This window comes from Ctenopharyngodon idella, chromosome 7, assembly GCF_019924925.1.
Source record: "Ctenopharyngodon idella isolate HZGC_01 chromosome 7, HZGC01, whole genome shotgun sequence".
NCBI lineage: Eukaryota > Metazoa > Chordata > Actinopteri > Cypriniformes > Xenocyprididae > Ctenopharyngodon > Ctenopharyngodon idella.
In genome coordinates this window covers 18,304,565-18,330,000 of record NC_067226.1, presented here as the reverse complement: position 1 = coordinate 18,330,000, position 25,436 = coordinate 18,304,565, and the positions used below count along the sequence as shown (strand labels likewise).

The window sequence follows — 25,436 nt, the reverse complement described above, 5'->3', positions numbered from 1 at the left end:
ATATATATATATATATATACACACACAGGGTATCTTTCTCTTTCTGTATTTTTTCTTAATAAACTAGAAGATTAAAATTTAAAACCTTCATAAAAAACATTACTGACACGAAAATGAATGCAGTGAATTAATTACTGTTATGAAATATATTGATAAAATAATGTAGTTTCCGTATGCTGAAGTGCTGCACTAAAGGGATTATTTCATGCAAAAAGTGAAGAAAAAACAATAACTATTATCAAACATTTACTTAAAGAAGTGCCTAGGCCTATTTCTTAATAGAAAAATATGGCATGACGGTGCAGACTATTTCTCATTCTCTATAACAATCAGAAAAAAATACTCACACTGTAAAATGATACACAAAGCATTTCCAACCTGATGGTCTCTCCAAGAAATTATATACTCGTCCTTGAAAGAAGGACCTAGAGAGTGTGGGACGGGTGGCGCTGTACACGGACATGCGGGGATGGAGGTGAGATGCCTGGCGGTGAGTGATCACTGCCTGCTCCGCAGACGCTCCGCCAAAACCCACACTGTAATTTCGCATGTGCAGAGTTTCGTTCATCTCCAGTTCTGCAGGTCCAATAGTCCATGAAGGCTCTGTCGCTGTACTGTGAGGAGGAGAGGTCATGCTGCTACTGGGAAAAGACTTTCACGCCTGATCTCACACCCAATTCAAAACTATATCAACTTTTGTTGTGACGGCAAGAGTAACAGATGACTAGGTTGTTTTTATTCCCTTCTTCTCCTGCGCTCAGAAAAGGTAAAAAGCACTTTTTGCATCGCTTCATTCGTGTTTCAGGATGAACAGCAGCATCTGAGAGTGAAGTGCAGCTGGCAGAGCAGTAGGCAGCATAACAACTGAGGCAGCCCATCAGCAGCGGCACTTGACTGTGTCTACCACATGCATAAATACTCATAACTCAACAGTGAGTGACGTACCAGGAAGCACATGCCATCGCCAACAAAGGTAAATAGGGATTACGCTCAATATAGTGTATTTAGTATTCTATTGCGTTTCTGCAGACTGAATTCAATGGAATAAAAATATTAGAATGCTAATCTTAAATATTAATATTACGCTATAATTAAACTAAGGCCTACTCATGGCTTAATCTAAACTCTGTCTGCGAAACCAGGCCATAATATTATAATATGAATATTAATTATTCTTCTAGAATAAAGGTTTGTAATCTAGATTCTAGATGGAGTGGGTCGCCCCCTCATGGGCAGCAACATGTTGACATCACATGACCAGATGTGTCATGCAATTAACTTCCTTAATTAGTTCCTTACTACTTCTACTGCTAATAAAAAAAGTGTTCTTATAGAACATTTTGTGTGAAAATGACAGCAGATAGTAGCAAAGTTCATACATTCATACAGAAGTCAGTATAAAGTAATGAGAGCCAGATGAACATAAAAAAACAAGTGAATAAAAAAAGTTAGCAGGCATTTATGTTTGGATAAAGGTGAAGGTGCAGTTTCATTCAGCATGACCTTGAATCGTTGCCTCACCCTTGAGATGTCAGGAAGGTATTGATTCACTGAGACGCAGGTTTCAAATACTATCATGTGGCAGTAAAGTGATGACAGATACTGTTGTCAAGTAGATATTAAGATAGGCCAGAGAGAGATGAAGGCAGAGATCATCTGAGCATAGTGTAGCTTATCCTCAAATACTTTCAGCACTGCAGACAATGACCAGACTTGCTATAAGGTCAGAGAACTTCATGATTTAGTTCCTGTTGATGCTACTGAAGAATCTCTGTAGTGCTTTTTCAGAGTTGTAAAAAAATGATTGTGAGGTAGTGGTGTAAGCCATCTTTTTGGCTACTTTGTAGTTTGATTGAGTATAAAAGATATTAGCAACTTTTACTCTTTACTTGACTACATTTATGAATAAGTATGCACTCCAGTATATTTGTGATGAGTAATGTAATTACTTGTTACATTTTGCATGGCACCTAACTTTTTCTGCAGCAGTTTATATCTGCTACAAAAGAAGCGCTATCACCATCTACAGGGCATTGAAGGTACTATAACTTTTTGCCCTTTTGAGTTTTGCCCTTTTGCGAATGCAAGTGCATTAGCAGGTGGTTGCTGAATCACAGGTGTTTCATATACGAGATGAGGACATGGCTGCAGTTGGTGATGAGGCTGATGATGTCCAGTGCTTTGACTATTTCATTTTCCTTAACATTACTTTAATTATTTGTTATATTAAAGAGATGTTTTTGAAGGGCATTGGCTTACTTATGCCCTTTTTGAGCACTTGAGCTTAAAGGGTTAGTTCACCCAAAAATGAAAATAATGTCATTTATTACTCACCCTCATGTCGTTCTACACCCGTAAGACCTTCATTCATCTTTGGAACACAAATTAAGAAATTTTTGATTAAACCTGATGGCTCAGTGAGGCCTGCATTCAAAGCAATGACATTTACTCTCAACTTTTCAACAATATAGTGATGGGCCGATTTCAAAACACTGCTTCAGAGCTTTACGAATCGAATCAGTGATTTGGATCTCCCATCAAATGGCTAAACTACTGAAATCATGTGACTTTGGCATTCCAAGTCACTGATTCGATTTGCAAAGCCCCGAAGCAGTGTTTTGAAATCGGCCCATCACTATATTGTTGAAAAGTCGTTATTTTGTTTTTTTGGCGCACAAAAATATTCTTGTCGCTTTATAATATTAAGGTAGAACTACTGAACTCGCATGAACTGTTTTAAATATGTTTTTAGTACCTTTATGGATCTTGAGAGAGGAAATGTCATTGCTGTGAATGCAGGCCTCGCCGAGCCATTGGATTTAATCAAAAATATCTTAATTTGTGTTCCAAAGATGAATGAAGGCCTTACGGGTGTGAAACGACATGAGGGTGAGTAATAAATTACATTATTTTCATTTTTGGGTGAACTAACCTTTTAACTGAGACTTCAGTGTTTGTAGATGAGGCTGTTGTGTCGACCTTGATTTATTGCAATATTGGGATGTTCAGTTTTATTTTGATTTTAGAAGAAAAACATGTGATTGCTCTCCTCACAAATCAGCTGTTACTTGTTTTTCACTGGTTTGTCTCTTGGTGTTGAGGACTAGTGCATCTTTGAGCCTAAATTCAGTATGAGTAAAATACTGAAGTAGCCTGCTGTTAAAATCAGATACTCTAAAACTTTTACTCAAGTTGTATATAGGAATTGGTGACTTGTAACTCGTAATGGAGTAATTTTTGCTTTTACTTTTACTCAAGTATGGTTTTCAGGTACCCTTTACACCTCTGCTGTGAGGAAACATATTACTGTTTCCTGTTGTCCCATGCAGGAAGCTGTTGAAAAAGTAATGAGATACGTAAGTCCAGTTTTAGGGCATGTTTACACAACAACGATGTACTAAAAACAGAAAAGTTTTTCTTTGCGTTTTTCATGTACAGATGACACCATTGTCAAAATGATCCCCGTCCCCATTCACATGGATCCGTGAAAACGACTAAAAACGCTGTATCATGCTGCAAGACCAGTAGTTGGCGATATCACTTATAAAGAAACACTACACACCTATAGACTGAACACATAATATGGTTGACATCACTGTTTTCACAAATTCACATTTTTGTAGTTTCCACAGAGACTACGTTTTAGATTTACAAAAAAAGTGCACTTTAACACCCATTTTCAAATGTTTGCATTTTCAGGCCCCCAAAACACCGTTGTGGTGTAAATGAACGGCCAAAATGCATAAAAAGTTTTACGTTTTTAATAGAAAATGGTGTCGTGTAAACGCCCCCTTAGATTCCATATGATGGAAATGCCATTTTATTTATTTAAGCACATTCAAGTTTGCAATATCCCGTAGTGTTATTAAATTAAGATCTTTCTGAATGTGGCATAAACTGTTTTTAAATTCAGCTGCAGTATTTTGCAATGTACAGCAGGGAGCAGCATTTTCGCTGACCTCTCTTCTCTCCCTAGTCAAAACAGCAAAACATTATCAGATCTTACAATTCTGATCTTCCTCTGGCTTGATAAAGCTCTCTTTGAGTTGACACCTAGTTGCTTAAAGTGAATAGATTATGACAGAGTGGCATCACTGAAAACAGAATATGCCTTCATAGGTTACTAAAAATCTAGCAAGAAACAAAGTAGATCCTAAATGCTATATCCTTCATCTGAAATGCAACCCAGTTTCCAGAGCCTAGATTGATGAGGTCATCCTGGACATTTCTCGTATGGAACAGTAAGAAATTAACATTCATAAATGGGTTAGGCCTACTAACATACTTTGTTATTCACCTCATGCCTTATTCCCAGAATGCTTTGGAAAAACAGGTCTGCAAGAGTAACCTGTTAATGTTCATTTTTAGAAGTGCTTACATGACTTGTGTTTGACAGCACTGTGAAAAATCAAGGCACATATAATGTTATTTGTCAAACGTGGCACACTCCTCACTGTGAATAAATCGCTTCACGAGCCTTGTCATCACAACTTTCTCCCTAGACATTCTTAGCAAAAACCATTACACAATTGTCTTTCAGCATCTCTCAGCAGCAAGATGTTATTTTACTAAATTTTTCACCAATTTGTTACATTCTGAACTTTTTATAGTTACTTTTCCTGACCTACTTTTTGACCCCAAAGACCGAACATCAGTAATCTTAGCTAGAATGGCGATGCAATTCCCTTTGCTTGCAAGCATGACTTCAACACTGGCTGTAAGCTTTAATTAGGCACATCTACTTCTTGGATCCTCCACAGAGCCCTCTAATGGAGGTAAACGGAGGTATTGGTTCTAAATGGCAGAATATGGATCTGTAATGATCCATTTTGCTTGAGAGACAGGGAAGAATGACTATTTTTGTCTTTTATGTGGTTTGTTTTGATGTTTGGATTAGATGCGAGAGCTACCTATGACTCCCTGCTGAAGAAAAGAGCTGGCTGGTGAAATGTCATGAACACTTTCTTTATATGGTGGATTTAATGCAATGCTTTTGAGCACCAACCATACAATGAACTGTATCATAAAGCTCCTATTGGGGTGCCTATTGATTGAGCCCTGCAGAGCTCAAATTCATTACAGCTGAAGTAGCTTTTGATAACTTGTTTTTATGTATTGCCTAGAAAAGTGCTTCTCTCTAACTGAGTAGACTCTGTCGATTCTCTGCTACACTAAATTAACCATTGCCAACCCTCAAGCGCAGTTACCTCACTTCACTCCGTCACACCCTGAGGGATTAAACCCCTCACTTTGCACGACTTTGTAAGCGTGGGTGTGTGTGGATGGCTGTGTTCCGCGGGAGTCTAAGGTAAAGCTGGCTGCGTTGAGCTCCTGCTCAGTGAAGTGAGAGGAAGAAAAAAAATCACTAGATATTTTTATCCACAGTGCTGGATTGAAACAACTGGAATGGGCCGGAAGTGAATGTTGAAAACATCTTCATGAGATAAAGAGATTGTGTTATAACTGATGAATGCCCAAGAGTATCTTTGATCGAGTTGGTGGGTTACCAACAGATCTTCTATCCTGGGAAGAACAAGTATATTTGCTTGGGAATTCAACAGTGTCTGCCTTTTATGCCTGGAATCATTGATCTTCAATGCATTTCATGTCAACTATGTCAACGATTGGCCGGAATAAAGTCCCTGGGGCAGTCCGTGAAGCTGTACAAAACCTTGAACAGGTACTGATTTAAAAGAGAGGATTCACTGCTGACATCAGGAATACTAATGTAGTTCAAGGTTTTTTACACCTGCAATGAATTGGAACACAATAGCTCTTCAGTGTGCCCTTGCTTGTCTGTCTCCTCATGGAGTGTAAGTGCTTTCAACCTCACCTCTCAAATGTTGTCCAAGCAAAATACATCCAGACTAATGGCTTATAAATGCTTTTTATTGGCAAGTCACTGTGTTCAAAGTGCACTCCGGAAAAAAGGCACAAAGATGGTGACAAGTTAGTGTCTGGGAAGAAGCTGCACGGTGTCTCAGACCATTGCAAAAAACAAACAAACAAACAAAAAAACATTATTTATATATATATATATATAATGTGTATATAATGTATATATATGTATGTATGTATGTATATATATAAATAAAGGCCTTCTGAAGTGAAGCGATGCATTTCTGTAAGAAAAAAAATTCATATTTAACAAGTTATAAAGTAAAATATCTAGCTTCCGCCAGACTGCCTTCCGTATTCAACTTAGGAAGAAAGTGTAATGCCTCTCGCAGTTCAAAACGCTTACGCTACATCCTACGTCTTCAGATTCAACATATAAAAAAACGTGTCAGTTACGTTTGAATTGAATACGGAAGGCAGTCTGAAGAAAGTCACGTACAACTTGCGTGGCTTGAGGGTGAGTAAATAATGAGGTAATTTTCATTTTAAAGTGAACTAATCCTTTAATGTTTTGAAGCGACGAGAATACATTTTGTGCGCAAAAACAAAACAAAAATAACAACTTTATTCAACAATTTCTTCTCTTCCCTGTCAATCTCCTACACTGTTGACATTGTAAACACAGTGCATCGCTTCCGGGTTCTACGTCGGAACGATCAGTATTGATCAGTAAGATCAGTATTGGCCGACGCTGTACATATGAGCAGCATGACGCGTGCGTGTGAGCCGGCGTTCTGAAGTAGAAGGTGTGTTCGACATCGGAGTTGCCGCTGGCAGTCGGGGAGGAGCTGAAAACAGAGACATGAAGCCGGACACTTTTTGCTTCCCATAGTGACGTTCACGCTTTGTTTGCATACTTTATCTCAGTTAAAGTGAAATAAATGCAATATTTGTCTCATACACAGATTTTTTCATTCTATACTTTATGTACTGCTTAATACAGCATCTGTACAAGAATAAAGTTCAACATAAGGTGGGTCTACTTTTTTATCAGTTTTATTTAGATAAACATGACACAACATAACATTGCGATTATATGAATAGAGCTTTAACTGTTATAAAAATACAGATTTGTGAGCATTTGTGGAACTGAAGGTGTTAGAATAAACATGAAACACACGTGACTGTTGTCATGTGGTGAATTCGGCCATTCGTGAAACAGCTGTGTCATCATCAGAGCCCGTGCAGCCACTCTGGAGAAGTTGCGTCGTCTGACTCAGCCGACTGCTCTCGACGAATCGCTCCCGCTGCACTCTGATGCCATACATCACAGTCACATGGCGTCGGAGCTGTCTCAAGTCTGACAAAATTTCTAACCAGCATACCCTGCTTCAAGTCAGACGCTGATCGGTCTGCACAGTGCTGCGTGAAGTTGAACAAGCCTTTAGTCTTAGTTCCTGGTCATGTCATGCGATTCCCTGTTCCCCTCATGTGATCCTGTCACGTGCTTCCCATGTTCATGTGTCATGTTGATTGGTTCCCTTGTTTCCATTCCATTGGTTCCCTTGTTTTTATTGGTTGTCATAGTCATGTGTTCCCTTTGTTCATGTATTTAAACCCTCTTGCCATGTCTATAGTGTAGTAAGTGTAGTGTAGTAAGTTGCTGTTATGTTGTTTCCATGCTTCTGTGTTCCATGTGCCAGGCCATTGTTTATTGTCAAGTTCATAGTTTGTTTTGTTTCATGTCAAGATTGAATTTATATTTTGTTTCACGGTTTTGGATCTTCACTATTGTAAATGAACTGCACTTGGGTTCTCTTCACCATCGTATTCGTCTACTCCATGTCAGCTCCATTACAGCTCTAAACCTGCTGCACCTTTGGTGTAAGATATTACACAATATTGTGTTGCTATGCTTTGTGCCATTTTTAGGCTTTGTCTCAATGGTTTCCAGTATTTGGTTCAATTGATTTTTCTATCTCATAGATACTATGTTTAGACTCACTGTAAAAGTATCTTCTGTTAGTTTATGATTAATTGCTCCTTTGCTGGCATTTCACACACACACATATGTACCAGAACACATTTATGTTGACAGAATGACTGGGACTCTTCACCTCCCAAGAGCTGGAAGGGTTCACCATTTTGTTACATCACACAGTAATAGTTGAGCAGAGGCAAGGATAGGTCGGTGAGTCACTCTTTCCCTCCAAGACACTTTTTATTCCATGCTGTTAAACTAATGGGATCAGCATAGAACTACAGCGACTCTGCTGAATATGCCAGTCTCAGACAGATCAGGGGTATGGCTCTCAGCTCACGCTACTGTCACAGGCGCCATCGTGTAATGCCATGAAGTGACTTATGGCTCCACGAATGAAACATCACGTCTCATGTGGCTGGGGATGGAATTCTTGCAGAGAGGTGATCAATCACCAGATCCATGCAAATGTAGCCTTTATTTTGTTTATGCCTCAGGAAATTCAAAATAAACAACATGTAATGCATAACAATTAAGAGCTACTTTGTATCCTGTCTGATATGACAACATGTAAACTAATCTGCAAAGGAAGAAACATGGATTTGCACTTAGTTTCCTTCAAAACAAACTGTGAGGAAGTTTAGATATACCCCAGACTCATGTGAGGAAGTGGTGGAGAAGAGGATGATGACAAAATTGGAGTTTATAATGAAGAATTCTTCATACCCTCTCCACAGTCCGCTATCTTGAAGCACCTTTAGCCGTCGGCTTGTTCCAGCACTGTGCTCTAAGAAGCACTACTGGGAATCCTTCCTGCCTTCTACCATTAGGCTGTACAATGCTGTTTCCTCCTCACATGCTTCCCCACACATTACTCCTGCAGTTCCCCCAGTCAGAAGTAATGACATTGAACAAGGTCACTCTTTCCCATGCAAGAATCCATTACCATTAACAGATAACACATTCATATCTCTGACTGTAATGTATGTAATGCTACAGCACTGCATGTTAATTGCCATAAGAGGATATATATCTTTTGCACTTTACCCTGCACCTAAATTTTCCACAGGGATCAATAAAGGACGCTTAATGTCCATATGTCGTAAGCCTTACATCTTAACAAATGCGTGTGAACTAAATGATGTTGTCAGACAAATGTTCTGTTCAATGTTCTGTGTTCACTATTTTTCATTTTGAGAATTTGAATAAAAAAGACAAATATATTTAAGCAATACCACAAGGCTGTGCTGATGTTACAAACGTGATTTTCCTTCTATACAACAGTTAAAAAAAAGCGATTAATATTGAGAAACTTACATTATAGACACAATAGTATCAGTTGCTTTGTCTATTTTTGCTCCAACAAAGAAAACAGTTCCAGATAAAGTCACAGCAGAACTGACCGTCTAAATTATTCTGTGTTGTGAACAAATCAGAAGAGACTCACTCATAACTCACTTGTTTCGTACCTAAACGAACCAGTATTTTTTAACAAATCAGTTAAGTGAATAATTCAATGACTTAAAATACCATCATGTTTTTCATTCCTGAATAAATCAGTGATTTGCATTAATCGTTTGAATAAATGGTACAAAGAATGGATGACTTAATGACCGTTCAAAAAATCAAGAGATTAAAGGGGACCTATTATGCAAAATTCACTTTTATAAGGTGTTTGAACACAGATGTGTGTCCATAGTGTGTGTAAACAACCAGCCTGTAATGGTAAAAATCCACCCACTCTTTTTTTATAATAACCATAAACCATCTCTCCAAACGAGTGGTTCCAGATTTCCCCCTACTCTTATGAAAGAGTAGGGGGAAGCCCCGCCTATGACTGGTGACAATCTGCCCTATTAGCATAGATACGGCCCTGAGTGAGCAGCACCAGTCCGCCATTTGTTTTCTCGCTGTTGCAGCTGGAGATATACAATGTCTGTGCCAAAAAACATTACAAATGCTCTGTTATTGGATGTACCAACGAACATAAGAAAGTCTGTAAAGTGTTATATATATGCGCAAATCATTTTATGCCGTACAGCTTCACAAACAAGAGTCAGTTCAACGATGGATTTGCACAAAAGATTAACTTGACGGTACATGCTACTCAATGAGTTGAATCAACTTAACTCCACTACAACTACATAAATTTATCCACTAACCATTAAGAAACATCCAGTTGCATTTTAAAAGTTGTAACTTCTTCCTGAGTCTATCCTTCAGTGTCTGACTCTGGTTCAAACACGTAAGGCTGAACACCGCTACTGACAATTTCTGACATTTTAGCTGCATGAGATTCTCCGGTTTTGTTGTTGTGAGTATTCGAAACATCTTCTGGAAAGGGGGCCGGGAGCAGCAGCTCATTTGTATTTAAAGGGACACACACAAAAACGGCATGTTTTTGCTTACACCCAAAATAGGGACAAATTTGACAAGTTTTAATAAATTATCTGTGGGGTATTTTAAGCTGGAACTTCACAAATACATTCTGGGGACACCAGAGACTTATATTACATCTTGTGAAAAGGGGCATAATAGGTCCCCTTTAATACTGGAAACTTACATTCTAGACACAATGGACTACTTGCACTGAGCCTCGTGATGCACATCTGGTTTGAAATATTACGGCTTAGTTGTTTCCGGTTGTATATATTTTCAATGCGGCGTTATCACAATAGCTAACTAAACCCCTCTTAAAATGAGAGTCCTCGGGATGATTTTAAATTCCAGACATATTCAGAGACAGGAGAAGAGATATTCTGATGATTACCGTGTACAGACCTTTCCAAACTCAATGGAACTTTAAGTTTTAATCCAACATAAGATGTGATTCTTTCACCACAGGGTGTCAGCGCTCTACTAATGATCTTGACGCTGCAGTGTGAGATGTGATGAATAAGATCAGAATAAACATACTATTTTACATTTTTTTACTGAGAATCACTTGTATGTAATTCACACATTTATGCCAAAAATCCTATTATTCAAAGTAGTTGCGCTGTCATTGCGTTATTCTTTAAGATTTATTAAATATTTAACATGTTGAGGCAGTTATCACATTCATTCAACTATTTCAAACACTGAAATAAAAGAGCACCAACGCAAGCAATACTGCTCGTACGAAAATTAACCATAGTTACTACACTCTTACTGTAGTAAAACCATGGTTTGCCTTCATAAGTATTTGATTAATTATAACTATTATATGAAAGGTAAGTTATACTGCTGTTTAATCGTTAGGTTGGTTTGTTTGTGCATGTCTTGTATGCTCTTCTGCTCCTTTACAGTCAGAAAGCAGCTAGCGCGCAATGCTAACGGTGCTAACGGACTTTTACAGTTGTCATTCTGTTAACAGATTGTCAGGAGGGAATCAGCGATGCTTGACATTAACTTGTTTTTGTTTGCATAGTTACTACATTTACTACATACCCATAGTTACTACACTTACCATAGTAAAACCATGCGCTTTCTTAAGGGTGTTTATCAGTCAAATTCATTTAAATGTAAATTTAACAGGTATCAAATATGATTAAGAGAAAAACACTGCTAATGAGAAGACAAGCACCTGACGGCGGTAGGTTAGTAGGGAAATATATTTATTTATTATTCAGAATGCGCATTTGGAAGGGAAATATATTAATAAACATTTCAGCAGGTTGAAGATAATTAATGTTAATGCAGAGAATATGAATAATTGTCTAAAAAACATTTGGCAGCCCTAAAACGTAGTAATAATCTGCGTTTTCATGAGAAGCTCTCTGTATATAAGTGCGCTGAACGCTGACCGGAAACGCTCGAGCGGTAATAAGTAGAACGCGGAAGTAGTTGTGCAAGTAGTCCATATTGCTAGTTACTTTGTCTATTTTTGCCCTGTCAATTAAACCAGTTCCAAATAAACCATTGCAGAGTTAACCATCTGAATTAATCAGTGTAGTGAATGAATAAGAAGAGTGGATGATTCAATGACTTAAAGTCACTTGTTTCATGCCTGAATCCTGAATGAACCAGTATTTCTGAGCAAATCGTTAAAGTGAATGATTCAATGACTTGAAAGACCATGTTTTTTTTTTTGTTCCTGAATGAATCAGTGTTTTGAATTAATCACTAATTAAACAGTCAGTCAGTAAAACAGCCGCTTGACACCACCTACTGGTGCAGCCGGTCATAATTAATGACAAATGTCTATTTGAAGTTAATCAGGAAAAAATCACAAGTAAACAGTTAAAAAAAATTTTTTTTTACTTTAATAAGACACTTGATCAATCAGTTGCAGTGATTTCTAACTGTATTTTAAAAAAAAAAAATGATTAGCATGAAAACCAGCTCTAATTTAAAAAGGATTCTTTTTTGCACCTTCCGAGAGGGGTAAAAAGATGTGATGCTGTTTCAAGTGTGAGAGCTAAGCCATGAATTTGATGTCTAGATAACTTGCGATCAAGGTAATCTTGTGATAAGGGCAAGAAGTGACATTTAGCACATGACAGAGTTTGTCATGCTCGTTGCCCTTCTGGAGACCTCATCTGAACGTGCCTCTGAAAGTAACTAGACACATTTAGATTGAAAACATGCCTTTGTTTTTCCCCAGCCTAAGCCATATACATTATTAAGCTGCATAGTTTATCATAGAGAATATCTGTGAAACATCTTGCCACGATATACAAAAAAAGTATCCTGCTGTCCTGATAGTATTTATGCCTGGCTTCAATTTTTGATTATAAAAAAACCCCAGAGTGGCCCACTGATGATGAGTGAATAGACACAGTGTGCTCTGTGATGCCCTTTTGCATTCTAAACCAAAGTAAGCATGTTCTGATGAATACCAGATGAGCTTTGGCATCTTTCAGCATGCACACCGCTTTAATTAATGCATAAAATGCTCTCTAGTGGTAAATGCAAATTATTTTTGGCAAACCAGTTGCATCATAAACTCTGTGTTTCCTATTGTTCTGTTTATTAGAGAGCATTAATTATTTTGCTAAAGCCCTAAATGAAGGAAATGACATATCAATTGCGAAAGGAAACCCCAGAGTAAACACAACAAGGGCTGCACTGTTTGTTGAAACCTTGATATGTGGCAGTGAATGGTTTCTAGTGAGTTGTGGGGCTCAATCTGAATGATTCATTGTGAGATATGCCAAAGAGGAGCAGATGAACCCGTCAACAACCCTGAGAAAACCCAAGCAGAATGGTGCAAATTTTGGTAGACAGACCCTGAGTTCTATCAGCCAGTGTAACAACTTCCCACTGACAAAGCTATGTCATGTCACAGATAATGAGAAGAAGATATTCATGGAGCTCTGCCTGGGATCACAATCATTGCTTAGAAGGCTTAGCTATTGAGAGGCATGAAATGATATAGGTTTGGGTCTCTGTTTAGAGAGTCTGAGGGAGACAAAGACTAACAAAAGACAAGTCTCGTTGCTTATAGAGGCTCAAAAGAGGATTAATGTGGCTTGAAATTTAAAGTCTGCTTTTAGAAGGATACACAAAACCTTCACCTGTATGCCTGTGAAATTAGACCAAAAGATTTTGCCACACTGGAAAATAAAATAAAAAGCACAGACAAGAATGAAAATGTGCCTGTTTCATGTACGCCACTATTTAAAGGAGCATCTAAAGTTTAAGCGTGTAATTTTTTTTTTTTTTTTTTTTATGTTAAAATAAATTTCCTTTTTAAAATGTGAAGACGGTTATAAATAATCCATTTGTAGGTTGAGTTTACATGAAAAGTGCCCTGGACTAGCTCTTTAGTCTGATAAGCAAAATTGCCTCAACAAATGCCTTGAGTTTGGGGCAGGACTATTTGTTTGACTGACCAATGGCAGACAGTGGGAGTGTTTGGGGAAGCCTGCATGAAAACAATAATATATTTTTGTAGATCTGTTTAGTGATTCTAAAGCCGCCTTTTCTTTATCTCTCACAAATGGAGGTCATTCATTTCAAAAAGAGAGTAGTATGGGAACTGTGTGAAGATTCTACATTGATTAGCCCTAGAAAACCTACTATGTTTTTCTTACAAAAGTCTTTGGATATATTCATACATTCATTATTTATTCATTTTACCATGGTGCTTCACAACCAAACTGAAAATGTGACAATCGTCATATTGAAAATAGTGAAAAGACACCTTATAATGGTTCAGTTCAGTTTGAAGCCTTGTACATTATTTTACGTTTGTACATTATTATGTTATTTTAATTTGCATATAATAATTTCTCTTAGCTCAAAAAATGAAATGTTGGATTTACTTAAAATATCACGTCAAATGGTTCCACACAACTATATTAAGCTGCTTCAGCCATATTGTGTTTGTTGAAATGTACTGAATGAATCCAAGTTTAGCTAACTTATTAATTTGACTGATTTTCCCACTACACAACCTTTACAGCATAGCCATTGGTTGGATGGGAGACAGGTTATGATGTGTACAGTGCATGACAAATATAATTAATTTTTAATATTTGCAGTTTACTTAAAAAGTGCAACTCAGTTAATTCTGATAATCCATTTTAATGAAAAACAAAAAACTTATTTACATCATGAAAAATATATTTGTTATATTCGTAATTTCAGTGAAAGGGGATTTAATGAAGCCAACACTACTTTTTTCTACTCTTGTGACTTTCAGCCTGGACTATGATCCATTTCTCTTCACCATCCACACAGCAGTGTGAGTGATGAATATGTCTATCTCAGACTCTCCAGCACCACGGGGTAGAATTACTGTCCTCCTTTTCAGCCCGTTACTTTCACAAGCCTGCTAACAACACTTATGCATTTGCACCGTAATTAAGCACAGCTGAGAACTGAGCACTTCTTTCAGCATTTGTATCATAGTGCAGGAGAAGAAGGTTGGCCCGTGCCTCTTTTCTGTTCAGCTGTCCCTGCAGTGACATCTGCTGCAGTGGAAAAGGCAGAGTGTCTGGTCCCCGCTCTGCTGGAGGACTCTCATTACTGACACCATACTGCCGCTATGCCTGGAGGCTGCGCGAGTTATGGAGGCCCCTGCGCTCTCTTTCTCCCCCCCTGTTCTTCTCTCCCCTTGCTCCCCCTCAACTTCCACTCAGAGGGGGCTGTGTCATCTATGATGCACCGCTCAACTCAGTTGCTTTAGGGCAGAGCCAGAAAACAATGGCAAAGCTTGACAATCAAGTCAAAGACCCCGCAATTGCTGATGGTTTGCAAGAGTAAACAAGGGACCCTCAAAACTTAGCAGTGGTAATTACGTCTGTCATCTTTCTGTGCACTGTTTAAAACCTTAACCAGGCTGAGCTGCTCCCCCAGGCTGACCTCTGACAAACATAGTTTGGCACCAGTAGAGAGTAATGCTCCCAGACAGCTGTTTCCTCCATTCCAGGGTTTATGCTTTTCCTGCAGAGCAATGCTTGACGACAGGGTACACACATTACATGAAGTGAATTAGATAGAAGTTGAATTTAAACTCTCTTTAGTGCGGGTGCAGATGCCGAACCCAGATAAACAAACGTTTATCTCAGATAGATGGCTGAATTATAGATAAGCCATTGAATATTAATTGACTTCAATTGGGGTAGAAATGATTTTGCTACTGTATTGCTTTGGCAGGGCCTCTGGAGTGATGCCATGATTCTTTTCACTATTAACTGTATTAATTGTCAAAATAAGCTGTGTCCCAGATAGCATCAATGATCAAAATAATGTTGAATCAATGTTAATGTGTCAACGTTAACTGCATTGAATCACTTTTGCACCCTCAATTAATGTTGAATCAATGTTGAAATTTCAACACAAAAATCAATGGTAATGGCATTGAATCAGGGTTACAATGTGATGTTGGTTCAACATCATGCTTACACTCTCAGAAAATGAAACACAACTACAACTGACTTAAAGCTACACAGCCTGAAATCAACTGAAGATAAAAGAAGACAATCAATCTCTCAAGATCTCAGCAGAAGTTCTTTTTGTGAATTAACAGAGTTTTAGATGTTGATGTTTTATTGAAAATGTTTGGTCACCATTATGGTGGTCAGTGGTTCCTTTAGTTGGGCAGTTTGACTCTTGGCTTTTTATGTGAGTTTGTGGTCACATTTGAGATTGATTGTCTTCTTTTATCTTCAGTTGATTTCAGGCTGTGTAGCTTTAAGTCAGTTGAACCAACATCACATTGTAACCCTGATTCAATGCCATTACCATTGATTTTTTGTTAAAATTTCAACATTGATTCAACATTAATTGAGGGTGCAAAAGTGATATTGATTCAATGCAGTTAACATTGACACATTAACATTGATTCAACATTATTTCGATCATTGATGCTATCTGGGGTAGGTTTTCAGCTATTTAGATCCACAATTAATATTAGTATTAATATGAATTAATGACATTTCCACTACCTGTAAAAGGTTTGGGGTTGGTAAATTTTTTAAAATCTTTATAAAAAAACATTTATTTGAAAAAATACAATATAAAAAATATTTTAAAATGTAATTCATTCCTTTGATGGCAAAGCTGAACTTACAGCAGACGAAAAACTAGCTTGAAAAACCTTTCTTCTTATTAGTAATATTGAAAACAATTGCTTAATATTTTGTGGAAACCATGATAATTTTTTTTTAGGATTCCTTGACAAATAGAAAGTTCAAGAGAACAGCATTTATTTTAAATAGAAATCTGTATCAATGTAAAACTCTTTGCTATCACTTTTTAACAATTTAATGCATCCTTGCTGAATAAAAGTATTAATTTCTTTATAAAAATTTTTTTACTGACCCCAAACTTTACAACAACGGTAGTATATTTATATTAAATTAAATGCTGTAATGATTCATATAATAATATTAACCCACAAAAGACATGCATGATATCTTTAGTTCATTTTGACAATGTAAAGTAAATATATTTTTAATACTAAACATCTATTCCTTATTATGATAGACTTTAAAGACTATTATGTGCAAATAAACAAGAGCAGCAGCAACAACAACAATAAAACAAATATTTCTACACATTGCATTTCTACAGTAATGTACTTATGCAGATGGACATACTTTAATTATTTAAAGTATTAAATGGTGAGCCCAAGAGGACAGCAGTTGATCCATTATTATGCTAGCCACACATTTGGCCCTGTATGACTTTAGATTTTTTCACTCTTTGATTAGAGTCACGTCTCTTTTATCCTTTTGCCCTGCTTCTGAAAGCACAGGTACAGTATATTTGCAGGTCTGCCAGTGGATACTTGTATTCTTACCCCCCACCAAGTACCAGATGTTTCACCTTGTCAAATCTGAGCTTTCCCTCTTGCCAAGCCATCTCTAATGCAGGATGTCACCTTTAAATTTGAACATTTTGACTTAGCAGCCACGTTTTCAATTGAACTTACACTAGATTAATTGCATGGACAGTCCCCATGGAGCAACTTAGCTATAAGTGCTTTTCTCAAGGACATATTGACGGCAGAGATGGATTGTGATGTCAGTAACCCTCCAGTTGCTGGCTCACTCCCATTACCCAGCAGGGGAGATGCTGTTTACAACAGGCAGTCGAGATCTGTATTTTCTAGGTTATGACCATCTCTATCATTCCTTCTAGTTCTATTAATGATACCTGAGAGTTAGAGTTCTTTATATCCATATACCTGAGAATATGTGCAAGTGAGTGATGAGACTCATGCAAATCAGCCCGGTCCTGCCAAACCCCTTGTGAAAACATGGGAAGAAACTGATCTACCATGACAAACAACTCTAGTCAGTTCTTGGCTGTTTCCTTGAACTGTTGGAACTCCCACACTGCAGGCCAATCATTATCTATTACATGACTTATGAAACACATCTAGGACACTGCTACATTGGACTTCAGCCCTTCAGTCCATTCTAAAGTCGTATTATTGAAAACATCCATTAACAGGATTTTGTTGAGAGCAGCACTTAATGTACTTTTTCCAAGGGTGCTGTTATAACGGTCCAACAGCACTGGGACTTTTCTGTGTTTGTATCACTCCTCTTTCTGTAGGTAAGATCATCACATAATTTGCATCATTGATTGCCTAAGACAAGTTTCTCCCAAGGGAGATAATAAAGAGAATAAGCATAAACATAAACATTAGTAGGTGGCAAAAATGACTTTTTTTATGAGTGAGTTTTTGAAATATTCATTCAATTCATTTATTCAAAAACTGATTCATTTAGGAACGACAAACGTGGTGGTCTTTTAAGTTAGTGAATCATTCACTCAACTGATTCGTTGAGTAAAAAACACTGGTTCATTCAGGTACAAAACCCTACTCAGAACTATTTATGCTGCTGTGCCTTCGTTTGAAAATATTTTTTCGTTATAGCTGGGCTAAAAAAGACAAAGCAATTGGCAATAATGTGTCTAAAATGAGAGATACTCACAAATGTGATGTAAAAGCAATAAAGCAACATAATATCACATATTTGTGCTGTTGATATGAATAGCAGCTGTAATTACTTGCGGCCTTGTGCTATCACAGCTGATATTCAGTACAACAGCTCCAATGATATTTCTGAAATATTTTCCCATTTGTATGTGTGTGTGTGTGTGTGTGTGTGTGTGTGTGTGTGTGTGTGTGTGTGTGTGTGTTCAGTGCCATGTACTTTAGATGCATCAGTATTAAAACACCAAATACTTGATAATGGACAATTTGCCCTGAATATCCAGCACAAAATGTCTTTAATAGGGCAGGCAGCTCGAATTTGATCTGTCAGACACAAATAATCTTATGTAAAACACCTGTAGTTTGGCAGTTATAATATTTACTAAGGATGACATAAACATTTTATTTTTATTCTTTAGTATTTAAGTAGGCTTTATGAATAATGTCTGTACCTCTAAATATTGGGGGAAAAAATCCCTCAAGGGCAAGGGAAAAAAAAAGACTAAAAAACTAAAATGAAGGAACTGTAAAACTTACTAACAAGACCAGAACTTAAATCAATAGCCTAATTACAAGGAACCTGATGCAAGAGTTAAAATTGATTCTATTTACTATGCAGCAGTGAATGAATCAATCTGAAAACATGTCAGTATTACGTTATCTTGCAACAAACATACTGTGTGTGCTAGGGGAGAAGTGTTGGGAAAGTTATTAATAATCCAACACAGATTATTAATGGCTTCTCTAAAATTGTAATCAGATTGCTCATTATTTAATGGAAAAAGTAATTGCATTATTAATTTAGGTCAGTTACACTGGTTTTTTAAATTAAAAATGAATTTAATTACAGTAACAATAACTTTATAACCCATTACACTTAACATTATTGGGAATCTTTGGCAACTGTTCACAAATCTGCAGTGCATGCACGTTCAAAGCAAATAATGGTGCCTTTTTAAAGTATCTATTTAACAACATGGCACAAAAAAACATGATCTAAACCAAATAAGAATCTTCAGTTTAATGATGTTCCACAGATGCTTTTCATACGAAACAGCTTAAGCTCATTGCAATCTGTTTTAAAGTGCTGTGCTTAAAGGCACAATAAAATTCTTTGAGCAACTTGCCAGCTTACAGGTTGCTCCTACATGCCCTCATGCTAATGCACTGTAGGACCAGTGGGTTCAGTTTTTGCCCCATGGTTCATTTTAATTGGATATTTTATCCGACATGCACAGTTGAGCTACTTCATTTATCAACTGACACACACAGATGTAATGGCATAATCCCTGGAAGACACCACTTACCAAGCCATACACCCCACTCTGAAGCATGTAATCTCTCTCGAAGACGAGAGGGTTCCTTCTTGCCAACATATTATTAGCAAGAGAAAGCTTCATTTGAGGAAAGCAGAAGGGAGATAGGCATTAGGAGAAGCATGCTGATGTGGCTGTCATTGCTTCGTGGTGCTTGCGATGTGTACATCTGGTAGCTTTCACGAAAATGTACCCATGTAACTGGCAATGGGAGTGACAGGTCTAATGAAAATAGGACAACATGCATGGAAACAACTCAGTGCTCACAGCGTGTGCGAATCACAGGGGGACGAGAGAGACTGAATTGAAATCTAAATTAGAGGAGACGGACATCCCTGAAGGATGTGTTGATAGAGTTGCTTATGAGTGTGTGAAAAAGAAAGCCTGGGAGGACATTTTTTGAAGGGGACATATGGCTGATTCACTTAAATCCCACACACTGGTTTTTACACAGCGTGGGTGAGGCCTGAACTTGTCACTGCAGGAGCAACCCACAGTGGGAAGAGAGGAAAATCAATATTTGCTCTCGGCAACCATGTCTCCAGCCCATGTCTCCTGCATGTTCTAAAAAGGACCTTTAGAGTCCTCCACTATTCTTGAGAACACAGTGGCTGAAGGAGTGCAACTTCTACCATCATAGTGTTGAGATATATTACATTTTAATATTTAAACTAATATTAATCCATAAGTATTACTGCATTTGAAAGCCAACACACATTTTAGGGGTGGGCGATATGACTCAAATTATATCACAATATGAGTAATTATACAACTATACACATATAGCTTATCTATCATCAAAATTGGTATCAAATTTATATATATTCAAAAGTTTGGAATAATTACGATTTTTCTATTGTTTTTGAAAGTCTCTTATGCTCACCAAGGCTGCATTTATTTGATCAACAATACAGTAAAAACAGAAATAATGTGAAATGTTATTAACATTTAAAAGAACTGTTTTGAATATATTTTAAAATGTAATTTATTCCTGTGATGGCAAAGTTGAATTTTCAGCAGCCATTACTTATTATTATTTATTATCGGTGCTCATCATCAATAATGGTTCTTTTTATTATCAGTGTTAAAAACAGTTTTGTCTGCTTAATATTTTTGTAGAAACTTTGATAAATAGAAGGTTCAATGAAAAGCTTTTTTTCAACATTGATAATGTTTCTGGAGCAACAATCGACATATTGGAATGGTTTCTGAAGGATCATGTGACATTGAAGACTGGAGTAATGATGCTGAAATTTCAGCTTTGCTGTCAAAGCCTATGTTTAGTACATGTGCTTTAATGATTCTGTGTTGGCGAATTGACACTGAAACTGCAGTTGCTTCTGATTCTCCTTTTTTAAAACTAAGAATTTAAGTGTTGTCTTACATTACTTCACTGAGAATATATTGGAGCTTGATTTGTTGTATGGTAGGATATCTAGCTTTTTCAAGAGCTTATCATGTGACAGACAGGATGCTTTTGATGCAAGATGCTTCATAATGAGGGATGCAGTCAAAAGACAGGAGCTGTCACAAGCGTAGCTGCTCAAAAAAGGGGAAAAATACAACAACAAAAACTCTTTCCCACCGGATAAGTCGCTTCTAACACTTCTTTGTGTGATTTTGTGAGGCTGTCTGAAATGGCTGATGGAACTTTCTGTTGTGTCCTACTGCTTGAAAAGCACGGGTGACCTTTCATTCTTACAGCATGATGACTAGTGAAGCCCTTTTTTATAAGCTGGGATGTACCTTTTCTGACAAAACACCCATTTTCCTAATGCATTCCCTTTGTACCAGTATATATTTTTCTAGCTTAAAGGCTGATTGCAGTCAGGTAATCAGGCTCTTTGCATTGGTCCCAGGGCTGATAGTATTGCTGACCACTGTTAGTTCATTTTAAACTATCAAGCAGCAGAATAAAAACAAAGGCACGAAAGGTTAATGTATTCAGTTTACTTACATTGTCCATTTTAAGGGGAGTGTGTGTGCGGGAGTATACTCATCTGTTGCACTCACATCTATGTCCCATTTGCATTAAAACACAATGGACTGTTAAACAGTTTCATTATTATACAAATGAAATCTGGTCCACAACAAATTATCGGAATCCAGATAGTCCTGGACATACAATACAGTCATGTTGAACAGTCTCAGTGGACTGTCTGTGTTTCATTCAGCTGTCAGTACAAGGTTGTCAATGCATTTGTGCTATTCTGATTTCTTCAGAATGTTATCATTATGAGGATAGATAAACAGTAAATATATATAAACAGCTGCTTTAAAGATGGCATATAGTGTTCAGGATATGGATATCCAAAGGAATATACCTGCTTCAGCTATTGTAAGCAATAACATCTATTGAAAGGATCATATTGGTAGTTTAAATCCTCACACTAGTCATTCCATTGCAGTTCCACAAGCATTTTGAGGGAATGCTCTTTGTTTTTTTGTCAGCAGAAATCTTAATGCTTCAGCAGTAAATCTTTAGAGCAACTGCAACAATTCTGGCTGACTCAAACCAATCCAGCATCTCCAACAACACAATCAACTGCAACAACAACATATCGTAATGAATTTGTAAAATAATAGTGTAAAAGTTATTCATGTGAAATCACCACAATTGTGATTAGTGTTCTGTTTGGCTCTGGCACTTCCTTTTAATTTATTTTCTCCTGGCTGGTGTAATAGTGTTACAATACAACATAATTGGTTGCACTGGGTACATGGGGAAAATAAGCTATATTGTCAGACAGCCAATCATAACTTGCAGATTGCACTATATGTAACAATATCATGTGTTCAGAAATAGTACAATTAAAACCAATATTGTGGTATGCTCCGTTGTTATTGCTGGTGAACTTTTAATACTTTTTTTTTTTTTTAATATTATTTAATAAAATATTACATTTAAATTTATTCTAACCTTTCACAGTTGGCTGTAGTAAACAGCTCACAAAGACATGGGAAACTCAGAAACAGTCTTTAATTAGAAACTGACAGGAATACATAGGGAAAACAAACACAACCAACTTAACACTGACGATGACCGACATTGAACTGTATTTATACACCAGGGAAATGAGTTAAATGACAACAGGTGAACAAAATGACTAATCAAACAAACTGAAAAACTAAGTCAAGACAGACAAACTAAGAACAAAGGACAATGATGAAAACAAACTGAAAGTCCATAATCATGACAGTACTCCCCCCTCGTGGAAGGCGCATTCATGTGCCGTAACCGAACATCCAAATGCTGAGGGAGAGAGGAGGCTTTGGAGGTGGGCTTGGAGCTGGTGATGGACAGAAACCTGGAGGAGCCGACGGAAGCAGACACCATGGTGGAGCCAACGACGGGAGGAACCAGGGTGGAGCCTTGACTGAAGGACTAGGCGGAACCCAGGGACTGACTGACGGAACGGAATCAGAACCAGGGTGTATGGGGTATCCGGCCGAGCAGAGAAGCCGATGGACCAGGGCGACATCCACAGCCTGGAAGCCCAAAGTAGAGCTGCTGGCTCACGAGACCGAGGTGGAGATGGGGGCTCAGCAGACCAGGGCAACGATGGAGTGAGCGAGGATGACAGGGAAGCCGGAGGGAAGAAGAAACCCAGTGGAGCTGAAGGTGGTGGAGGGTCGATGTGCATTGGGAGACAGAGCGACTACTGACTGAGGCTGATTCAGAGGGACGAGGGAGCCCGGAGGAGTCCCAGGGCTGATGGACCGCAGTGGAGTCGATGGAGCGCAGTCGAGGCAGAGCCGTTGGGCTGACATGCAGAGGTGGAGACATTGGCCTAAAGGCTTGAAGTGACACCGGGGAACCAGGAAATCAGGTGGGGACATCGGAGGAGGAAGATTTCTGGATGGGACCGGATCATCCAGATGGCGTATGGGACTGTTGTGAAGGGCAAAGAATCGAGGGTTGGGGCTCGGGAGAGGAAGTTTTCCGCAGACCACAAATCTATTAGGCAGAGGTCCACTCCTGGCTCTGAGATGGAATGAGCAGCTTGCGTCGGCTCCGTGATGACCCAGGTAGCAGACTCCTTCTCTGCCTCGCAGATGGTGAACGAGGAGTCTTCTTGCTGCAATATCCACCACCAGTACTCCAATAGTGGCCTGTCTTGGCAAGCAATAGGCGACACCAAGTTAGTTAGTCCATCTTCAAACTTGTTATTCGGTCGGTCATTCTGTCACGGTCGGCAGTAGTAAATAGCTCATGAAGACATGGGAAACTCAGAAACAGTCATTAATTAGAAAGTTGTAGGAATACATAAGGAAAACAAACGCAACCAGCTTAACACTGACAATGACCGACATTGAACTGAACCAAACAGGAAGTATTTATACACCAGGGAAATGAGCTAGTTAAATGACAACAGTTGAATGAAATGACTAATCAAACAAACTGAGAGACTAGGTCAAGACAGACAAACTAAGAACAAAAGAAACTGATGAAAACAAACCAAAAGTCCATAATCATGACATAATCTAATAATATATTTCTAACCACTGTAATTGTAATGGTGGTATGTAATAAATGTAACAGTAAATGAAAAAGCTCTATAATAAGATTAGCTATATTTTATGTGTACTTACCAATGTTAGTCAATATACAACATATGATCAAACACTAGGCATATCTTAAAACTATAAATCATAGACATTAATAATGACAAGGACACCTGTTGTGTGAAATACACAGCAAGACAAGCTGATATGGAAATAGACTATATGTTTTAATCACATTTATACCTCAAATAATTGATATAGATCATTTTAATTTTACTCCATTTATAATACTTTTACACTTATAATAGGCTTAACATAGTGATTCACACAAAAATATGTTTTGGAAGAAGGATTGAAGATGTATTGACTCATTATTTACATTTTGTTAATTTTGAACAAAAAATGTTACATAGTGTACCTTTAATAAAACTTCCTGTCACAGGTGGAAAGAGTAATAAAATATTCTACTCAAGTAAAAGTACTATTACTTTACTTTAAATTACCAGTCTAAAAATGTATTCAAGTAAAACTAAAAAGTAGCTCATTTAAAATTTACTCAGAGTAAAAGTTACTGAGTTACTTCTTCAACAGTGGGGGTGGGGTGGGGGAATCTTCCGTGTAGTGTTGTAACAGTATAAGATTTTGACGGTATGATAACCATCTCAGAAAATATCAAGGTTTCACGGCATCACTGTATATGGTATTAAACAATTATTAAATAAATAAACAGTATTATTAAATTATGGTTCTCATTATCATCAGTTAAAATGACCGTTAAATGAATGAAAAATGAATGAAAAATGAATGTTTTTTTTGGTTGAACAAATGCTTTATTATAACAAACTTAAAACCATTTGTTTGTTTTGTTTATTAAAATTTCAATAAAGCATAATCAGCTAAATTTAATAATTAATTATGAATTACATTAACAACTTATTTTATCATTAATAATTTATTAAAATAAGAATTAGAATAATAGAGTCCTATGAAATGTATTTTATTCATTTTTCTTTTTATGATTTAATACAAATATATTATCAAAAGCGGTAGTGTTTTGTGGGCAAATGAGCTGCTGCTCCCTGCCCAACACTACTCTAACAACTCTTCCTCTTCTCTAAAGCAGCCCAACATGGCCTCACACCTTTTGTTGCGTGTTCTCGGGGGCAGGGTTTATGTAAATTTTAGGGTTAGTGAAATCAGAAGAAGCTTGTTGTAGTCCCTACCAGCTGTTTGTTGTAGTCCTTAAAGGATGTTGTTTATGCTCAAACAGCAACATTACACACTAACTAAAGTTAAAAAAGTGAAATCATAATCAATAAATAAGCATATAGTTTGGTGCATGTTAACTGGATGGATTACAGTAGTTCTGTGGCTGCAGGAGATCTACAAAGTGCATCTGAGCTGTGTGGAGAGTTTT

The 25,436-nt window shown here is 37.4% G+C and overlaps 1 protein-coding gene across 4 annotated transcripts in view; it reads right to left on the bottom strand.

Annotated features, from left to right (window-relative positions):
- kcnq1.1 (potassium voltage-gated channel, KQT-like subfamily, member 1.1) overlaps positions 1–873 on the bottom strand; it is a 38,167-nt gene extending 37,294 nt beyond the window's left edge. For all 4 annotated transcript variants that reach the window (XM_051901493.1, XM_051901496.1, XM_051901497.1 and 1 more), the window contains exon 1: positions 348–873. In XM_051901493.1, the coding sequence (XP_051757453.1) occupies positions 348–634 (287 nt within the window). In that variant the 5' untranslated portion in view covers positions 635–873. The remainder of the gene's footprint in view (positions 1–347) is intronic.
- Between the last annotated feature and the right edge of the window lie 24,563 nt (positions 874–25,436).